General features: G+C 35.6%; 1 protein-coding gene and 1 long non-coding RNA gene across 6 annotated transcripts in view; one reads left to right on the top strand and one right to left on the bottom strand.

The window, feature by feature from the left end:
- Positions 1–16,817, top strand: part of LOC106069242 (probable G-protein coupled receptor 139) — a 110,097-nt gene that overhangs the window by 85,406 nt on the left and 7,874 nt on the right. Inside the window, exon 2 of one of the 5 annotated variants that reach the window (XM_056031389.1) lies at positions 3,574–3,653. The exons of the other annotated variants lie outside the window; for them this stretch is intronic. Coding sequence (XP_055887364.1) covers positions 3,652–3,653 — 2 coding nt within the window. The 5' untranslated portion in view covers positions 3,574–3,651. The remainder of the gene's footprint in view (positions 1–3,573; positions 3,654–16,817) is intronic. 5 annotated transcript variants of the gene reach the window in all.
- Positions 12,252–16,117, bottom strand: LOC129926571 (uncharacterized). The gene is made up of 3 exons (XR_008778266.1): positions 16,041–16,117; positions 15,383–15,438; positions 12,252–12,356 (listed from the first exon to the last, which is right to left on the bottom strand). It is a non-coding gene; the product is annotated as an uncharacterized LOC129926571 (long non-coding RNA).

Raw genomic sequence — 16,817 nt, 5'->3', positions numbered from 1 at the left:
TTTCCCAGATTTTTTTTTCTAATGCTGTGATAACAACTGATCTTAAAGTTTGAGTGACATCAGTCTGCTCGCACTTTATGGATCTTTCTGCGATAGATCCATCTTGGCGGCGGCGTATGTGACAAGTCAAAAACTCGCTGTCAGAGTCACTCAAATTTATCACAGCATTAAATATTATTTTTCATTATTTATTTATTTTATTTTAATTATTTCACCATCCTACCCCTAAATTCTCCACCCGCCCCACCTTTTCCTCTATACCAGGCTAGACTTAGCCCACCACCTTGGAGAAAACTAGGCCAGTCCTTTCATTTATCTGCCCTTGATCGGGGAAAGATAATCACACTATCTCTTTTGTCTTATCCGCCGGATGTCCGACTGACGGTCGCGGTTGACACCACCTTGAGGGGAATTCGAGTCAGTCTTTCTTTCTTCCCCCCTCTCTCCCACGTTTCTCTGTGATCTTACCGACAGGATGTCTGACAGCCGCAATGGACGCCACCTTGGTTTGAATGCAAGCTAATCCTTCTCCCCCCCCCTTTCTCTCGCGTCTCCCTTTGATCTAAGAGATTACCCTGGTCAACACACCGCGTGATATTCCAAGGTGCGGCTCCCACCTCGAGTCAAATCCACCCACGTGTAAGAAAAATCTTAGCCTTGGACATTTCCTGCGTCCGCCCACATTTTCCAGGCATATATAAAATAGATCCAAAAAGGAGCCAGACTCTCTTTCATTTCGCATTCGAGCTGAGCTATCGAGTCTGGACTATGTCATTTATTCTCCCTCCTAGAGGAATACCTGGTGGTAAGCCGAACTTAATCACAAGTTCCATTTTAATTACTCTGTGTATATTTCCATTGGATTTTATCATGTGTATTTTGCTTAGTTCATTTATATTTAATTAGTGCATTGTGTATTTCTCACTGGCGTAAGTAGAAAACATAAACATGTTCTATGTATTTATTTGTATACTGCATTACCCTGTTAATGCCACGTTGCTCAATTGATAGTTGATGCAACCATGTATATATTTGTACATCTTATTTTATTTCCTTTATCTCGGTTGGCCGCCTTGATAATTTTACTAGCGCACTGATACTGCGTCTAGAAAAGAGATACGAGTTATCTCCCCTGTAGTGAATTATCTCACCTTTACTCATTTTACTCTAACGAGAGTTGCGCCCCTTGAATGGACACCCTTTCCATTCAAGTGCGCTCCATTGTTCTCGACCCACGGTCATATGCAAACAAAGCGTCTCGATCGCTGACCACCGCCCAACTCACCCCCCCCCTTTTCTTTCTCTATCCACCTGTGTTGTTTATTTGAGACTATTATGTCCCCTTCCATGTACATTCGTATATTATTATTTCCCCTTTTATGTACATTTCTATATTGCCACTATCTGCCATCTATTTTCCAAATCCCATTTGTCATCATCTCCCCTTTATGCTCTAAAGCAATTTTACCAATCTGACGAATGCACCTCAGTCGAGGGCATCGATAAGATGCATGAGAGACATGTCCTAACTTGTCTTTATTTATCCGCAGCCTCCCTCAGGTGTCTGCCTATTTATCGGATTACTTACCTGCCTATTTGCCTATCACCTATTGCCTAGTTATTGGATCAACGATCTATTTACCGGCAGTTGTGCTTAGTGCTAATCAGCGCTGCACTTGCCTAGTTGCTATCAAGAATCACCTATTGCCTAGTTATTGGATCAACGATCTATTTACCGGCAGTTGTGCTTAGTGCTATTCAGCGCTGCATTTGCCTACTGAGATCTACTCAACTCTACTACTTGGCGCTATCGGCATTGCCCGCCTATTCGACAGCCCACCTGTCAAGCTATTAGGTGCGACGTCCCTATAGACCAGATCTGTGTGAGACGTCATAGCTACGCCAACCCTCTGCAACTCACTGGACATATCCTGTCAGCCACGCTGCCCACGGCAGATCAGCTCTGCCCGCAGTAACCTTGTGCCCACGGTATCCGGCCACCCGCCATACTGTGCCCACTACAGATACTAGAACTTGGGACTGAGACTCCACAAGAACTATATCGCCGGCGTCCCTCTATCCGCTAGAGCGCCATCTCCAGCTGCAGAACCTCAAGCCAGGACACAGCCAGCTGCGACATCAACAGGAATACCAGCTAAGTCAGAGGACAAAGTGACATACTCTCTTATTAGGTGCAAGAGTGATGATTAAACATAGAATATACTAGAGATAGATGCAAACCCTCCCCCTTTTTATCCTTATATGTATATTTATGTAAATAAATATTCTTTATTTTAACTTTTGTATCTATCTTTCATTGCTTCGTCTCGTTGCGTGTCTGCTCCCGATTCATATGCTGATAAGTGGGGTGTGATAGCATTAAAAATAATCATCCCCTAGACATAAAACGTGCCAAACACACGTCACATTTCCCCACCTGTCACAGTATTGTATTTCTCTTTGTTGTGACGTTTTATTGTATTTCTCTGTGTTGTGACGTTTTATTGTATTTTTCTGTGTTGTGACGTTTTATTGTATTTCTCTGTGTTGTGAAGTTGTATTGTTTTTCTCTGTGTTGTGATGTTTTAATGTATTTATTTGTGTTGTGACGTTTTATTGTATTTCTCTGTGATGTGACGGTTTTTTTGTGTTTTTTTTTGTGACGTTTTATTTCTCTGTGTTGTGACATTGTATTTCTCTGTGTTGTGACATTTTATTTCTTTTGTTGTGACGTTGTATTTCTCTGTGTTTTGAAGTTGTATTTTTCTGTGTTGTGACATTTTATTTCTCTGTGCTGTGAGGTTTTTTTTTCTTTGTGTCGTGACGTTTTATTACTCTGTGCTGTGACGTTGTATTTCTCTATGTTGTGACGATAATTTCTCTGTGCTGTGACGTTGTATTTCTCTATGTTGTGACGATTATTTCTCTGTGCTGTGACGTTGTATTTCTCTATGTTGTGACGATTATTTCTCTGTGCTGTGACCTTGTATTTCTCTGTGTTGTATATTTAGACATTCATAAACTTTATTCATGAACGTCACATTTGTGCGACACACATTTATGTTGAACGGAATGGTGTTGGTGTTAACATTGATTTATTACGTCTGACTGTCTACCTTAACATTTCTAAGAATACTCGAGGAGGTTAAAAAAGTTGTCTTACTTAAGGTTTTTTATGTAAGAATCAAGTGTATTGTAAACTTGAATAGTTCTGAGATTATATAGAGAAAGTTGAGATGTTTTTTTAAACTCTGGTGTAATACCAGGCATTGACATGGAATTAATATAAGCATGAGGTTTTGTTGCAGTAATGTATATTACTATATAAACACTAACCAAGTTAGTTATTAGTAGTTAGTACCTTTAAAAGTATTCTAAGTGGTTTGAGATGGAAATCATATACCCGTAAATGCTTTTATGAAAGTTACATATTCATTTATATTTAAAATTCATACCGGTATATTTCAGAATATGTAAGTGTATTTTAAATGTTTGTTATAATAACATTCTCCACCAAGACTTCATGTCTACCATTATACAATATTGGATAATGAATGAACTAATTCCTTTCAGATCTATTTCACTACCGTAGAAGTCTCTAAATAATAATCTGAGAATTATGTAGGAACGTGTTTGGGTCAACTTGGTCACATGTAAGTTATATTAAGCCGTGTTATCTCCCCTACTACTTCGCTATACATGTATATTCAGAGAGATCTACAAGCTTTCACTGCTTCAGCTCTAGACGCTATTACGTGTCTGAGTAGAGTGTACTATTATATTTATTCTTAGTAATGTATTGTATAACCTGCCTCCATGCTGATATAACATCCTCTGAACTCTCTGGTCAAATGTTTTGTATAACCTGCCTCCATGCTGCTATAACATCCTCTGAACTCTCTGGTCAAATGTTTTGTATAACCTGCCTCCATGCTGATATAACATCCTCTGAACTCTCTGGTCAAATGTTTTGTATAACCTGCCTCCATGCTGATATAACATTCTCTGAACTCTCTGGTCAAATGTTTTGTATTCTGGCCTAGCGGTAAAGTGCTTTGCTTCTGAGCCGGGGATTCCGATGAAGACTGGGATTTTTTTATTATTTCGGCATCTTAAGGGCGCTTCTGAGTCCACCCAGTTCTAATGGGTACCTGACATTAGTTGGGGGCCTCTGAGTCTACCCAGTTCTAATGGGTACCTGACATTAGTGGGGGGCCTCTGAGTCTACCCAGTTCTAATGGGTACCTGACATTAGTGGGGGGCCTCTGAGTCTACCCAGTTCTAATGGGTACCTGACATTAGTGGGGGGCCTCTGAGTCCACCCAGTTCTAATGGGTACCTGACATTAGTTGGGGGCCTCTGAGTCCACCCAGTTCTAATGGGTACCTGACATTAGTGGGGGGCCTCTGAGTCTACCCAGTTCTAATGGGTACCTGACATTAGTGGGGGGCCTCTGAGTCTACCCAGTTCTAATGGGTACCTGACATTAGTGGGGGGCCTCTGAGTCCACCCAGTTCTAATGGGTACCTGACATTAGTGGGGGGCCTCTGAGTCCACCCAGTTCTAATGGGTACCTGACATTAGTTGGGGGAAAGACGGTTTGTCGTTGTGTTGGCTACATGGCACCTCGTTAACCACGGGCCACCTTTACATCATCTGTCTAAGGTCTGAAAGATATTTTTTTTCCATAGGGGCGAGTGTCTGGGAGAAACGTTTTAGTACAGTGACTAGTAAAAAACAACTTTTCAGGGGCTAAATCTCCATTTAAAAATGAAGGTAAATACTATCACATTTTAATACATCTAGTTGTCCGAATGTGTTGATCTTCTTTGAGAGTTCATTGAGTCTTGTACACTATCACAAAGTTAGTTTTATTTTCAATGCAAAGTTTAAAACGAAACTATTTTAAAAAAACGTACTAATTGTTTCCATCTCTAGAACTATGAAATATGTGACACTGTTTTACACATTCACATGGAACAGTGATAGACTTTTAGTTATTTCACAAACGCATTAGGGTTACGTCATTCTTAAATGAATTTTGTTTTTAAAGCTAATCTTTAAAAAAAATCTTTCAAATCTAATTAGCTCAATTTTCCAGACTAATGCTCGCCCAGTGTCAATCAGGTGGCAGGAGACATGTCTTAGCCTGTGTACTTTTGAAATTAAATTCATGCCTTTTATTTTCAACAAAATATTTTTGAAATTTAAAGAGATTTTTTTAAATACAATTCGATGAACAAAAAATAGAAACCTGAGAGGCATATTGTTTTAGGACTAGACGAGCGAACGTAATTATATATTATTAGCATTACCCACCGGCTACGCCCGTTGATTTGTTCCCAGGTCATAGAGTGTTTATATAGCCAGGGACAACCTCCCAACGTGTTCTTACCTATGTAACAATAGAGGGCTAGAAACACTCCCCTCTCTCTCTCTCTCTCTCTCTCCTTATTTACGCTATATAACTATTCTTCTGCTTTTCAGTTCTAATTCGAACTATTTGATTGGCTTTATGGCCTTAGCCTTTGTTGTGTACTACATCTTGCAAATACTTATATATTATTATACATTGTCCACTACAGCATAATGTGTTTAGTTATCTACATGTATTGAACTTTAAACAAGAAGTCTTAAACATTTGATATGGTTTTTGGTTTTAATATGCCCTGATTTAGAGGGGACTTGGGGGGGGGGGGGCAACAGCCTTAGGCCCCGCGCATTGTGGGGGTGGGCCGCGAGAAAGAGACTCTTTTGTCACCGTCAGCCCTTCTTACTAATATTCGTAGCCCTCATCTGACACTCACCCAGGGCCCTCATCTGACACTCGCCCAGGGCCCTCATATGACACTCACCCAGGGCCCTCATATGACACTCACCCAGGGCCCTCATATGACACTCACCCAGGGCCCTCTGATGACACTCACCCGGGGCACTCATATGACACTCACCCAGGGCCCTCTGATGACACTCACCCAGGGCCCTCATCTGACACTCACCCAGGGCCCTCATATGACACTCACCCAGGGCCCTCATATGACACTCACCCAGGGCACTCATATGACACTCACCCAGGGCCCTCATATGACACTCACCCAGGGCCCTCTGATGACACTCACCCAGTGCCTTCATATGACACTCACCCAGGGCCCTCATACGACACTCACCCAGGGCCCTCATATGACACTCACCCAGGGCCCTCATATGGCACTCACCCAGGGCCCTGCGCATTGCTTAGGCAGACTCTGACTGATTTATTATAGATTGTTAAAAGTTAAGATGTCCTACTTCCATTAAATCAATTTTTAAAAAGTTAAAAAATAAATTAAAAACATAGACGAAATTTAAATTGCTTGGCCTTAGAATTATTTAATTTTGACTACTCTAAATCTACTGCAATAAACTGATGTAATGTAAAGTATCTGATGTAGCTAATGACTGTCTACAGGACCAGGTTTATTCTCCAAATGTTAGCATATAACAGATTTATGAAACCCCTTGATATGTCCTTGGCCCATGTCACTATTCCAGAAATGTCTAAATCTATTACGGTTAAAATTAAACAAGCTGAAATCTTTCCAATTTCCTTATTTCCTAGCGTTGATAGAGTGAGCGCTTATGAGAATGTGTGTGTGTGTGTGTGTGTCAGTGTATGATTCGCCACATGAGGGGGCACAAAACTCCATTTCAAAGCTCTCAGCCCCCTGGATGACATAAGTGGTCATCATCGAGCCACGTTAGACGAACTATAATACATATATATATATATATTTGATACGCCAAATGAATATTTCTAATAACAGACCTTGATTTTTAATCGATGGGTGACTACACATTTGGAATTTGGTAACATTATCAGGTTGAAACTTTTAAAATGTTTATCGCATTGCCTTCGTGTTAGCAACATTGGTAATAGACTTTCATCCCACAATCCCCCAATTTTGTTTATTCCTTTAAACTCTGTTCCACTTTGAGATACATTCAAGAGATAACTAGTCTAAACACTATAAACAGCAATGTTACTCCTGTGTTTGTTTTACCCAGCTGACATCAACCCACTTCGTCCAGTCTAAATAGTTCACACCTTAGTTCTCCCACTTCCCATTGTCGTCAGAATTGAAACTTTACACATAATTATTTCATTGTCGATGAGAACATGAGTCAATAAAAAAAAAAACAATTAGTTAATCAATGAGTCGTAATTAATTCATACATTTTGTTTCATATGGAGATGGGGGAACATTTTGGTTGTTCGCTAATAATTTCAAACCAACAATGGACTAATAAAATCTTCAATTTTTAGAAGTACTTGAATAGCTCCGTGGCAAAACACGTTGGTCTCACATCATGTAACGAGTTCGAATTTCCACTCGAGCAGATTTCTTTAACATGTTAACATAAGCGAGGCTTGTAAACATTTTGTTATTGAACACGTTTCGTCTTGATTTCGTTTTTAGAATATTTGTGGGTCCAGTGTAACTTTTCTAATTTTTTTTTCCTCTGAAAGGTTTTGAACTTTTGTGAACAGTGTTTGAGTTCAGTCTGCCAGGGGAGATAATGGCTAAAATGTAGTTAGTCATTGGCTCATGGAACTATACTAATGGAACACCAGCTTCGAGTTTTTTACAAAGACAAAGAGAGTCGAAGTGCCGTCGCGCATCTTTTTCGCGCACCATACCATTTTGAAAAATCGATGAGGATGCCAAAGAAGAAATTTACTCCGAGAGCCACTTGGATTGACCTTCATTGAGAGTAAAACTTCCCCACACTATATTTTATTAGATCTGTAAAAACTTTATCCATTTTCTGACTATCTGATAAAATAGATACAATTTCCCTGAATAAGAGATCGTCACAAAAGTTTTTTTTTTCGATCACCCTATAAAATGCCACTTATTTTCCAAAAAATAGAATCTAAATTCCGAAAATACAATCTTTCAGTGTTTCTGTGTTTGGTTTATTTACACTAAATCTGGATGAAGACCTGTCTACCGTTCCGCCAAATGCGTATTTGTTACGATATACTAAATTGCACGAAATAAAAATAGGAGGCCTAATACAGTTTTGACACTCCAAGCTACGCATTTCTAATCGTTTTTTTTTTTATTATCGAAAGCACTAGGCTATAGGCATACACGTCTCGTGGGAAACAAAGAAAAAGTTAATCTTGATAATATTGTAGCCTAAATAAAATGACAAAAAAAAAACAACAACAAAACAACTATAGCCTAATCTAAAATGAAATAGATCTAGAGCTAGATTTTCTTGGACGAATGATATAAAATAAGTATAAATAATAAGTCATATGAATCTGATAGATCTAAAACAAATACTGATAGAGTCATTCATTAATTAATTATTAGAATTACTTGACTACCAACTGGGTATTTTTATTGCCAAAATACAATGTATTTTATGTGCATTTATTAAAAACAACAACCAAAAATTAATCGTTTGACGCAACTAGATCTAATATTAGTAATATATAGATTCTAGTTCTAGATCCAGAAAGCTACTTCTCTAATTCAGTTTTCTAGTTTAATTCTAGTTAGATCTAGATGTCTAGACCACTAGATCTAAATCTAGCCAGGGTTTTTGTCATGGAATAGATTTATAAAACTTCAGCCACCTACTGATCACGATATGACAGATAGGCCTACTCTCTCTACTACTCAGTAGACTCTAGATCTAGTACTAGTAGATCACTACATTTGACTAGATGATTACTAGATCACAGTAAAATTCAATGTGTACTTCCGACTTTAGCTCAACAAACAAGTCTACTTCAAAGTATAGATCTACTAGTAAAGTCACTAAGTGTAAAGGATCATTATATATTCACATAAAAAAAATTATAGGCCTAAAATGAATCGAATAATCAGTCACTAATTTGACTAATCAGTAATCTAAATTGTTGTTTTTTTTTAAAATGGCAAGTGTTATTGATGACTTCTGACTTGTAAACCAGTTGCAGAGATTCTAGTTTTTATTTTGATGACATGTTACGATATATCAATGATATTTAGATAAACCTATAATAGTGGAACAGACAGAAGGACCATTTAATATAAGGCAAAGAAGTAAGATGTTTATAATCCATCAAACTATGATCAAACTCACAGAGGACTTGTGTCATTTGTGACGGCATTTCATGCATTTACAGAAGCTACAAACTATTCTACAAAAATGATAGGCTTGTCTTTGATTCCGAAGACTTATGAGGAATGCTATGTTTCCAGTGGCTACTCAGCCCCAGCTGTGACCTACATATTATGCCACACTGAGCACAGGCATAACCATTGTCCAACTGTGGTAGAATCAGTTGTTTTTTTTCTTTTTGCCGTCTACCCTCGGCAATTAATTTTCATTGGTGTATACCACACCTTTGTAAGTGACCTCCAGCTGTCTCGCTCTGAAGCTGTATGCAACCAGGTGCTCTCTTATTCTATGTCAGTTAAAGCAAGTTGGCGCCTAAGCTTGTCTTTAAAGCATTTCTGTGGTACCTCTTTATGTGCATATGACATGTTAGGCAAATAGGTTTTGCCTATCGGAAGGCCATTTCGGAATATATAGGTGTTTAAAATGAAACTCCAAACATCTGGACTTCCAGTAAGCAAGAAAATAAGCTTAGGATTCAAAGAGACGACACTGGCATTTCAGCTAAGACAATCAGTAAAATTAATAGCAACTTTAATTGCAGTCCACCAAACAAGATAAAAAGAAACAAGTGTGGCTTCAATAGCATTGATGATATTTAGTTTACTTTTATCTCATTTACTAGTATTACTATTTCATTGACTAAGGTTTTTTATTGTCAAATATGCATAAGTACATGTACTAGTTCCTGCAATTTGATGAAAAATAATAATTAAATTGTGTGTAGTCTATATACAAATGTTTATAAGAGATCACAGCTTAGCTTAATTTACTTAATTTCAAAACTATGATTTTGTGTTCTGACTCTAATCTAAATAAATTATATATTATTTTAAGAATGCAAAGTTGGAAATTCTGTTCTGATGAAAAAAAATTATTAAAATAAAGTAGATGTTTATGGTTTCTTTGTATTTATTTTTAAATTATTTATTCATTAAAAATTAATTGTTCATTAACATTTACTTGAAGTAAAGATCAAAAACACAAATTCAATTCATGCAGATCACAGCCCATCACTTAAATGTATTTACTGTCAATTCTACACACTATTCATTTCAAAATGTTGCTTTAAATTGTTATATGACACAATCAAAGTACTGGTACCTCACATTGATGTAGGCCTAAAGCACCTGAAATAATGACAAATTTTCATTCAATAACTTGTACTGTCATTTATTATCAGACGTGTTAAAACTAATGACCTGTATCATCATCATTGGCCTCCTTCAGTCGTAGAAATAGGAAGTGGGGGCGACCAGTTTTTCTTGTGTCAGTAGTGTGTTAAAACTAATGACCTGTGTATATAATTTATTAAGCAGGAGCATCAACAAATCTTGAACAATAATTGTCTACAGAAAAACTTTATTCTTATCCAAACAATATACATTTACAATGTATTTAAGCAAGTTAATGTATATTTATACAAATCTATATGGCCTAAAGATTATAGCGTATTTTGATGTGTGAATACCAAGTTACATTATTACATGAAAATAGTGTACTCATTTTTAAAATATTCTGGGTAATAAAAATAAAAAACTAATGATACAATAAAATTGAAGCATTAGTCAAAAAAAGAAAAATTTCACTCAAGATCTATGTGAACTCTACTTGAAAATTAATTAATTAATTAATTTTGAAATTAATTTAAAAAAATGATGGTTCTTTAGTCAATGGAATGATAGCAGCAATTATTTAACAATTTCATGATTATCCATTCATTTCAATATACTTATAACTGAAAAATAATTCATAAGGTTTAGATACAACCATTTGAAATAATGATTATAATTTTTTTCTTAATTTGCTTAATTCAAATCTAATATAAACAAGATTTCCTCTGTCAAGAAACTTATGAGGGAACAACATGCATGTTCTTCTCAGTAAGTTTTGCAAAGGGAATTAAGAATATTTAATTGATGTTGCTTTTTTTTTTGCCAACATTTTAAACCTTTGCACCAGGTTTTAGTTTTAAGGAGAATGCACCATATTTTATATGTTTACTTTTGTTAGATTCTTATTTTAATTTTAAAAAAGTAAAATTTCCCTTACCACTCATCCACTGCACTCCCTCTTGTTTTAATGGGGCTCAGATTAATAGTTTTCAAGTACAATATCAAACAGATTTAAAGAAATACTAAATCCAAACCTGTTGGCTGAATGACAGGATATACATAAATATGTATACAGCTTACAGTATAATATATATATCTTAAATTAAAATTGGTCCAAGACTTTTATTTTGCAACATGATGGGATTTTCCTTTCTGGTGGTGCTATGCAGGAGTCCAAGAATCTCATCTTTTCTCATAACAGAAAGTTATCTAGTTATAAAAATAAATAAAAGGATTTTTTAAAAAATTAAAAAATATGTGTGACATATGTGTTGACCATGCTAAAAGTATATATGTTATTAATTATAGTTATATAATTTTGCCATTCTAAAAATAGTCTGTACCTAAAAGGAGCTACTGCGTTAATGTGTAGACATGGCCCTGACCTTAATAGTTATGAATTATTACTATAGGTGAAGGCAGATGTTCAGTTAATTTGATGCACATTGAACTAATCTAAAAGCAACTATAACATATATTATGATTTACATTTTCATGGAAAACTAGTTTTTCAAAAATACAAGTACTTCAGCTTATGAGAAAAGTACATGGGAAAAATTGCAGTACCTTACCTTTAAGAGGTGCAACCAATCATTGACTTTTCAGGAATGCATGCCTTTTTCTTGCATTTCCAAACATAACTGTAATTATACAATTAGGCATATTGGTTAATTTCTTTTGAAAACATTACAATAAAAAAATAATATTATTAAATTGAAAACGTTGTATCAAACATACAAATTATCAGACAATTTTGCCTAATTTCATCTAACAGTTTATTGTAAAGGAATGGCCTGCACAACAGCCAAGGTATATTAGGCATTCATGAAAGATGAATGTGCTTAAGAGTGTTATAAATAAAAAATAAAAAAACTTAGAGAAAAATGTTAAATTCCATCCCAGATATTTGGATGTTGCTTGACCATGAAAATCACACAATTCATAAAACATCTATTAGATAACTAAAATAAAAATTGTATAGTAGTACTTACATTAAATATTGAGAGTAGAAATAGTATAAGTATGATCCTTGAGCCATTCTGGTACATCATCAGAACTGGTTGCCATGGTTCTACTTGTTAATAACTGAAACATTACAAACATTTTTTTTTTATAATTTATCACAGACTAGAATAGAAATGTTGCCAGGAAAAATACCAATGGTTAGAATACACCTGATGCTACTTTTGTAGCCTTATTACTGGTTAAAATGCACCAAAACTTCATTAATTAAATCTGATAAGAAACATATATTATATGTATCACACAAGTCCAAGTTTATCAGAGTGTCAGCAAATAATTAACTAGATATGTGAGTTTTATATTAAAGTACTGAATTTCAGGGGATAGATCCAACTTGACACCACATCATTTATTATTTCATGAACTCATGGGTCTGGGTATGGCATGGAATGGAAACTAATATATATGGGGTGTAGGCAAGGCATGAATTATAAATTGTCTTGTATAGATTAGATTGGGTAAAACTGCCAATCGAAGGTAACTTTTACTGATAGATCTGGATCAATTATAAATTTATGGGACCTAGGCCTGCATAAATTTTATCTTTTATTTATATATTTTATGTACATATATAACTAGTCTAGAATCTATATTTATATCTTAATAATAATTTTTGTAGATAGATGTCATATAATATCTAACATATTAAGTATAGATCAGTAGATTTAGAATTTTAGCTAGTGGAATATTTTTATATCCTAATCTGAACTGGATCTATATATCTAGAATTTAGATCAGTAGATTTAGTATTTTAGGTAGTAAAAACTTTTATACTCTAAATCTAAACTGGATCTAGATCTAATTATTCTAGAAGCTCAGATCTAGAAGACTAGTTGTCAAGATTTGACTACACTATGGCTAATGCACTAGCTTAGTAGGCCTACTACATAGATCAAGAGACAGAGTACTAATAGACTCGTCTTGCCTCGTTGGGCCTCTCAAATCAGCTATAGACTTTAGAGACAATTTAGGAAGGTGAATATCGATCCAATTCAAAGATCTACAATCTACATGTTAGAGTCTAGCTAGAGATGCTAGATCTAGTCTAGAAGGCTTATCAATAAAAAATAAAATCAATCATTTCTAAAGTTTGTAAAATTATATGTAGATCTTATCTATCTATTTATAATATAATAAAAATCTGTCTACTTTTTAAATATTTAAAATGATATGGCTGGAGGAGTCCTATCCCCAACACTTTTCCTAATATTCATAAACGATCTAAATCAAAACCTACCCAAAAAAGTTAAGAGCAGCATGTATGCAGATGACCTTGCCTTAATTAGCACAGAAGAATATGTAGGAACATCGAAATTTCGATTACAAGATGCTCTTGATAAACTCAATAATTGGTCCAAAGACTGGGGCATGTCCATTAACACAAAAAAGACAACATATACCATATTCTCACTGTCAACAAAACAACAAACAATAAAATTAACATTAGATAAGGAAGCTTTAGAAAAAAATGACAGCCCTACTTATCTTGGAGTCACCTATGACCCGAGACTAACCTGGAAAAACCAAATAGATAAAACACAGAGTAAAGGCATCCAGAGACTATCCCTCTTGAAAAAATTAGCTGGCACAGATTGGGGAGCTAATCACAACATCCTGAAAAAGACCTATACCAGTTATGTAAGACCTGTACTAGAATATGGTGCCACAGCATGGGGCTCAGCAGCCCAAACCAACCTAAGAAAAATAGACAAGGTTCAAAATATTGGTCTAAGGATAATGACAGGAGCAATCAAAACAACACCCATAAGAGCTATGGAGGAAACCGCTGCCCTGATCTCTCTGGATGAAAGAAGAGAAATAAAAATCCTTTCCCAATTCACTAAATTGGAAACCTTGGAGAGGCACCCACTCAGAACAAAAATCCACAAAACTGGCACAAAAAACCGTCTCAAAAGGACCAATTTCATACAGGAATCTCTAAACCTAAAAAAGAAACACCAACTTGAAAAAATTACTCTGGAATCCTCGATACACTATAATGAATCTCCACCCTGGGACGAAAGCCCTCTTCCTACTATAAGGGACCATATTGAAAACATAAAAAGAAAATCTGATTACAGACCAACAGAGCTCAAGGAAATAGTGAACTATTTTCTACATACCAATTACCCTAGCAATCAGTGGATCAGAGTTTACACGGATGGCTCATCCCATAAAGCCACCACAAATGGAGGAGCTGGAATACTTATCGAATGGCCAGATGGAGGAAAACTAGAAAAATCCTTTGCAACTGGAGAGCTCTCTGACAGTCACAGAGCAGAAAGGGAAGCACTAGCACTAGCTGCTACCATGCTAGCAAATCATCCAAGTTCCCCTCACAGTCAGATTGTCTTTCTAACAGACGCAAAAACAACCCTCCAAAGCCTGCAAAACTCTGATTCCCCTTATATTAAAAACCTCAGAACAGCACTCACAAAGCTCAACCACAACAGAAAAAAAACTGTTATTCAATGGATACCAGCTCACATACAACTAGCAGGAAATGAGAAGGCTGACACACTCGCCAAGAGTGGGAGAACAAACTCACAAGTAAACTCTGCACTCTATCCAGAAGAAATGAAGAAATTAATTGTAGATAAAATAAATGAGAAATGGACGAGCTCCCATCCAAATCACAAGAAAGATGATGCTTACTATAAGCTATCCCGACAAGACCAACGTCTAATCTTTCGACTCAGGACCGGACACAACAGAATGCGACAACACATGTTCCGGAAGCTCAAAATTGGAACCAGTGAAATCTGCCCATGTGGAGTATCACCAGAAAATGCCGACCACGTCCTCCAAAACTGCTCTCTCTACCAAGAGGCCCGTATAAGACATTGGCCCCAAATCACCCCAATAGAAAGAAAACTATATGGAGAGCTCCCTGATTTGGAAACCACTGCGCAGTTCATCTCATGTATTGGTCTAGTCATATGAACACTCCAACATAACAATGAGAACGATGAAGAAGAAGAAGAAATATGGCTGGTGATATTAATTATTTTAATTGAGACATTGACATACTGTCACACGTAACAAAGTAACAAAATAATTAGATCTTATACTAACTCATAGACTCATACCATATTGTATTAAACCTTCGAGTTTACGTTCCACTACCTTGACTTGACTATATTGACTAAATAAAGGGCACTAAGATTATAGATGTAGATTATTATCTATGATGATGATGTTTATCAACTGGTAGATCTATAAGTTATTACTATAAGTAGTATCGTCACTTTAAGTATAATCAGTATAACCACTGCATTCGTTTCATTCACTGTCTGTATCAATAATCGTGTGAATGACTGAATGTGATGTGAAAGTAAAGTCTAGATTTAGAATAATTTAGATAGAATTGATAGATTATAGATCTACTATTAAAAAGTATTAACTATACTAGCTATAGTGTCTATACTATAGTATAGCCAGTATGACTCGTATGAGTATACTCATACTCATATACTGTAAAAGTGTAGGCCTATAATTATTAACTATAATAGTAAGTATAGCTATAGACAGACTAGATCATAGATGATCGATAGATCTAGAATCTTCAATCTAGATTCTATTCTAGACTCTGGACTAGAGTCACTAGATTTGACTAGATCTATAAATATTCATATTGACAATTATTGATCTCATGTATGGTCTAGATCTAGATAAAATAGAGTGGATCTCATGACTGTCTATATTAGATCTATTGATTTTTTTTTAAAACGTTAAATAAATCTAGACCTTAGTCTTTAACTTTAGTCTAGGCCTAGGTGTTGTAGATCTATATTATTCTAGATATTATACAAGAGATCTAGATCAATATAAGTCCGGTTTTTTAAAAATTCGCATTCGAAATTTTAAATACCCAGATTTAAGTATTTATATACCCATATTGGTAGGTCCGAGTTAATCATTTATTAGATCTATTAAAGCATGTCTATATAAAAGATTATTATTTTAAAAATATATTATTATATAAAAGATATAGTTATGAATATTTACTTTAAAAAATTAAAGAAAATGAATTTTTCACTTTTGCCAATTAACACTCTGGCTAGCAAAAAGGATGACTCCTCAATACTGTGAAAAGACGATAACTGCATGAGTTGGTTTGGAATTGTATTTTGTAAGACTAATTTTCAAAACAAATCCTTCATGAGAGAGAACGAAAAAAGGTTGTCAAAAAAAAAAGCTGGCTGGACTACGCAAATAATGAACCAGCCTCTCTCTCTTGATATCTTGTTAAGAACATTGGTGACCGGGAAAAGTGGATGGTTTGGTTGCGCGGGACAGATGATAAAAATGACATATGTACATAAAAAAAAATCCAGATTTTGTGTAAAATACCCAAATGAGGAAGTACTGGAAACACCTATTTTAATGAAGTGGCCTTAAAAAAAAATCTTTTGTGACGATCCATTATTCAGGGAAATTGTATCTATTTTATCAGATAGTCAGAAAATGGATAAAGTTTTTACAGATCTAATAAAATATAGTGTGGGGAAGTTTTACTCTCAA

This window comes from Biomphalaria glabrata, chromosome 1 (genome assembly GCF_947242115.1).
Source record: "Biomphalaria glabrata chromosome 1, xgBioGlab47.1, whole genome shotgun sequence".
In the NCBI taxonomy this organism is placed as follows: Eukaryota; Metazoa; Mollusca; class Gastropoda; family Planorbidae; genus Biomphalaria; species Biomphalaria glabrata.
The sequence above is the reverse complement of the archived record's forward strand: the minus strand, read 5'-3'. Positions and strand labels throughout refer to the sequence as shown.